At 32.7% G+C, this 5,707-nt stretch overlaps 1 protein-coding gene across 1 annotated transcript; it reads left to right on the forward strand.

Moving 5' to 3' along the window:
• The first annotated feature begins 224 nt into the window (after window positions 1–224).
• Window positions 225–878, forward strand: LOC144978977 (uncharacterized). The gene has a single exon (XM_078925595.1). The coding sequence runs from the start codon at window positions 225–227 to the stop codon at window positions 876–878; it is 654 nt and encodes a 217-aa protein (XP_078781721.1).
• Window positions 879–5,707: the final 4,829 nt, after the last annotated feature.

The following is a 5,707-nucleotide window of genomic DNA, read 5'->3' on the forward strand; positions in this document are numbered from 1 at the left end:
TCGATCGCTTCACGAGGTGGCCAGAGGCAATTCCTCTTCCAGATGCTCATGCTTCTACCTGTGCTCAAGCTTTGATACACCATTGGATTTCCCGATTTGGTGTTCCTGAAAACATTACTTCCGACCGTGGCGCACAATTCACATCGGCACTTTGGACAGAGTGCAACAGGTGTTTGGGCATCAACGTCAACTGAACAACCGCATATCACCCTCAAGCAAATGGGATGATTGAACGATTCCATCGCCAACTGAAGGCAGCACTGAAAGCCCGGACCACAGGCACAAACTGGTATTCGGAGATACCCATTGTGTTGCTGGGGATTCGTACATCCTGGCGAGAGGACTCTGGCTGTTCCCCCGCTGATTTAGTCTACGGTTCAACCCTTCGTCTTCCAGGAGAGTTTTTGTCGTCGACTGGTCCTGAAACATCTACACCAAAGTCAGAATTCGTTCAGCGGCTACAAAACACAATACGTTCCATGAAACCACCACCCCCCAAGTTTCACGGCCAACAGTCCATATATGTGCCATCCAACCTGGCATCTACTGGTTACGTTTATGTGAGAATTGACTCGCACAGACATCCGCTCCAGCGTCCATACGACGGCCCTTATCGGATTATTGACAAAAGGGACAAATATTTCATTTTGGACATGAAAGGTCGCTCTGAAAAGATTTCCATCGATCGACTAAAAACTGCACACCTCTCACACTCAGACACTAACATCAGCCACACAACAGCCAACCCAAAACCATTGACATTACCTCATTCAGATGACACGCAACTGAAACGCGTGAATTCGACCCCTGTCACGGGACGCCTGGCGACAACAACTCGATCAGGTCGAGAATCTCGACTACCACCAAAATTCCGCTGAACAACTGTTGCGCCCCGCTGGGGGAGGGGTAGTGTGGCGACCAGTTATGTCGGTGCTTCGCACGAACATTTGTCTTACATTTTAAGCACTACGACGCACTTCTATTGTATTCAATGTTTACTTCCGTTTTCTTAGTCTTGTACGGTTCGTCCTCTGATCCATACAATCAATCCAAGTTCTATCAACTATTAAACGTTAGCAATAATCTATACACGGATTTTGTTATTACTTTATTGTATCATTACTGACTATTTCTACAAGTCTTTGCTCACATTCTCTCACCGTACTCAAGTGTAAAATGAGTACCTGGTCGTTTACAGCGTCGTCTCTGACCAAAAAAATTGTAATATCATGTAGTATAGCGTCATGTCTTGTTCTACATGTTAAGTGTTGCTGTTGGTAGGGTCCCTTTGTAAAGCGCTTTGAGCACGTTTAGTGGATATTGCGTTTTAAACAAGCTCAAAATTTTTTTTGTTTTGTTTTGTTTTGGTTTTTTTGTTGTTGTTTTTTACTGTTACGTTAATGATACCAGTTCCCCTTGTGCTTGTTTTGTATCTGTCTGAAAAAGAGTTCAAACTGGTCGCCTCCTCCTGTGTTCTCGAAAATGAAAAAAAAACAAAACATGTAAATGGGTTTGTTTATGAAAAACGGATGCTCACTTTCAAAATAAGCTGAACATTTAATAATAATAATAATAATAATAATAATAATAATAATAATAATAATAATAATAATAATAATGATAATAATAATAATAATAATAATAATAATAATAATAATAATAATGATAATAATAATAATGATAATAATAATGATAATAATAATAATAATAATAATAATAATAATAATAATAATAATAATAATAATAATAATAATAATAATAATAACAATAATAATAATAATAAATGTGAGCCTTCGCCTCAAAACGGTATTAAGTCGAGTTGGTTAAGCTGTTGCAAATTTAATTAAAGCCAGAAATATCAGACTTGTGTTGAGTTTATATGATTTATTGAGGAGAATGACAACCATATTTTAAGGTGCTAAAGCCAACAATTTATAATTTTGACCAGTTTAACATTTACTTCGGCTTTTAAGAATCTGGTTCGCTCCGACATAATACCGTTTTGAGACGATGGGTCACAAATAATAATAATAATAATAATAATAATAATAATAATAATAATGATAATAATAATAATAATAATAATAATAATAATAAAATAATAATAATAATAATAAATAATAATAATAATAATAATAATAATAATAATATAATAATAATAATTATTATAATAATAATAATGATAATAATGGTAATAATAATAATAATAATAATAATAATAATAATAATAATAATAATAATAATAATAAATAATAATAATATATTATTATTATTATTATTATTATTATTATTATTAATATAGCAATAATAACAATAACAACAATAATAATAATGATGATGATGATGAATAATAATAATAATAATAATAATAATAATAATAATAATAATAATAATAATAATAATAATAATAATAATAATAATAGTAATAATAATAATAATAATAATAATAATGATAATAATAATAATAATAATAATAATAATAATAATAATAATAATAATAATAATAATAATATTAATAATACTACTACTAATAATAATAATAATAATAATAATTAATAATAATAATAATAATAATAATAATAATAATAATAATAATAACAATAATGATAATAATAATAAATAATAATAATAATAATAATAATAATAATAATAATAATAATAATAATAATAATAACAATAATAATAATAATAATAATAATAATAATAATAATAATAATAATAATAATAATAATAATAATATTGATAAAAAATAAGAATGATAAAACAATAATAATAACAATAATAATAATAATGATGATGATGATATTATCATTATTATTATGATTGTGATTATTATTATTATTATTATTATTATTATTATTATCATTATTATTATTATTATTATTATTATTATTATTATTATTATTATTATTATTATTATTATTGTTATTATTATTATTATTATTATTATCATAGTAAATAATGAATTTATATTGCGCCTAAACATCCACGTTAATCGTGCTTTATAACTAAAACAAAAGTCACGACACTACATAATAAGGATGAATACAGAAACAAAATAAAAACATCTATTTCATTTTTTAAAATATGCCTTACAGAACAACACAATCTTCAGACATTTCCTTAATACTCACAGAAGCTTTTAACTGCAACAAAATATGGAACAGAAATGAATATTTACTAGCTTAAAAGAAGATCAAAATACTTCACATAGAGAGTTTCGGGCTCAAAACCCTTCTTCTGGAAAACAACAAAAATAGTTAAAACGGTAACACTTTACGTTAAAACAGAGTTTTCTCTGGTGGAAAAAAAATTGTGATATCGCCTAACTGGCGTCATCTCTCTTCCAACATGTTGAGGGTTGCTTTTGGCTAGGGACCCTTTTTAAAAAGCTTTGAGCATTGATAGTGGATATTGTGCTATATAAAAGCTCATATTTTAATAATTTTTACAAAAAGTTTAATTATTGTTGACTTTTTTGTTTGTTTTTTTGGGGGTTTTTTTTGGGGGTTTTTTTTGTTTTTTTTTTTTGGGGGGGGGGGGGGTTGTTGTTGTTGATTGGAAAGGTTTTCAACCAAAATCATCCATGTTTAAATATTTTTTTTGTTGTTGTTCTTAACAGCTGTTATAGTCAACTGCCAAATAAAAATTACAGTGAAAATATTCCAAAGCAGACATGAGCTCAAAAATTGAGTAAACTTTTTAAAATTTGGTATTGTCCCGACGTGAATCATCTCTCCTTATTAAGAAAATTATGTGTTAAAGAAATGAAGTTTGAACAAAATTGTGACCAGTAATCATACGTACGTTCATGAAAAATGTATTTTGAACAAAATTGTGACAAATAAATATACGTACCTTCATGAAAAATGTATTTTGAACAAAATTGTGACAAATAAATATACGTACCTTCATGAAAAATGTATTTTGAACAAAATTGTGACAAATTAAATATACGCAGCTTCATGAAAAATGTATTTTGAACAAACTTGTGACAAATAAATATACGTACCTTCATGAAAAATGTTTTTTGAACAAAATTGTGACAATTAAATATACCCACCTTCATGAAAAATGAGGTTTGAACAAAATTGTGACAAATTAAATAGACGCAGCTTCATGAAAAATGTATTTTGAATAAAATTGTGACAAATAAATATACGTACATTTCGAAAAATGAGGTTTGAACAAAATTGTGACCAGTGTGACCAGTAAACATACGTGCCTTGTTCGAGTCCATCTGATAATGAGCCTCCCACTTGGTTGAAACAAAACGTTTCTTTTTGGAGCATAGGGCTTGTTTGTTTCAAATTCACCAACTTGACTATCCGTACAACACTATGATAAAGACCTCGTTAATGGGATCCTTTAAAATGAGAGCCCGGATAAATGAAATAACATTGCTATGATGATATATGATGTGGGTCCAATAGTCCTTTTTACATTACTCCCTATATTACTTATACAAGAGGTGATACCTTTATTATTTTTATGTGAAACTAAATTTCGACAAAATTCTTTAGTTCATCGTCTATTGTTTTTAGCCAGCGAGGTTCTCACTAAATTATATCAGACTATAAACGTTTAAGGTTACACATAACTTTGTGTACTTACTTACTTACTTATGCCCGTCACTCCTAGTGGAGCATAGGCCATCGACAACAGTCCTCCATCTTCCTCTGTCCTGGGCCATCTTCTCCAACTCTCCCCAGGTGTGTCCCATCCTCTTCATGTCCGCCTCCAGGTCTCGCCGCCAGGTGTTTCTAGGCCGCCCTCTCTTCCGTTTTCCCTGGGGGTTCCATCTCAGCGCCTGCCTAGCGGTGTTATTGGTTGGCTTCCTCAGGGTGTGCCCAATCCATCTCCATCGGCGGCGTCTGATTTCGTCTTCTGCTGGCATTTGAGATGTTCTCTGCCACAGGTCTGCGTTGTTGATCCTGTCTGGCCAGTGAATCTTGAGGATCCTTCTGAGGCAGCTATTGATGAAGGTCTGTACTTTTCCGGTGGTGGTCTTCGTGGTCCTCCATGTCTCCGCTCCATACAAAAGGACTGACTTGACATTTGAATTGAAGAGTCTTATTTTGGTTCGGGTTGACACCACCTTGGAGCTCCAGATGTTTTTAAGCTGCAAGTATGCTACCCTCGCCTTGCCAATTCTTGCCTTTACGTCTGCATCTGTGCCACCCTGTTTATCTAATATGCTGCCTAAATACGTGAAGTGGTCAACCTCATCCAGTTCGCTCTCGTGCAGTTTGATTGGTTCTTTACTATTTGTGTTTATTTTGAGGACCTTGTTTTACCCTCATGGGCCCTGAGTCCGATTTGTGATGACTTTGCTGTTATCTCTGTTGTCTTGTCCTGCATTTGTTGGTGATTGTGGGACAGCAAGGCCAAGTCATCTGCAAAGTCCAAATCGTCGAGCTGGTCGAACAATGTCCACTGAATCCCATTTCTCCTACCTGCCACTGCTGACCTCATTGTCCAGTCAATCGCCAAAAGGAAGAGAAAGGGTGACAGAAGACATCCCTGTCTGACTCCAGTGTTCACATTGAAGCTATCTGTCAGTTGTCCCCCATGGATTACTCGACAGGTCACTCCCTCGTAGGAACTTTGGATCAGGCTGACTATTTTTGTTGGAACCCCATAGTGACACAGAACTCCTTAATCTTAATGGTCTTGGTGACAAACGCCCAACTGCTCTACTGCGCAA

This window comes from Berghia stephanieae, chromosome 8, assembly GCF_034508935.2.
Source record: "Berghia stephanieae isolate SIO BIC M18660-M18661 chromosome 8, UCSD_Bste_1.3, whole genome shotgun sequence".
Taxonomy (NCBI): domain Eukaryota; kingdom Metazoa; phylum Mollusca; class Gastropoda; order Nudibranchia; family Aeolidiidae; genus Berghia; species Berghia stephanieae.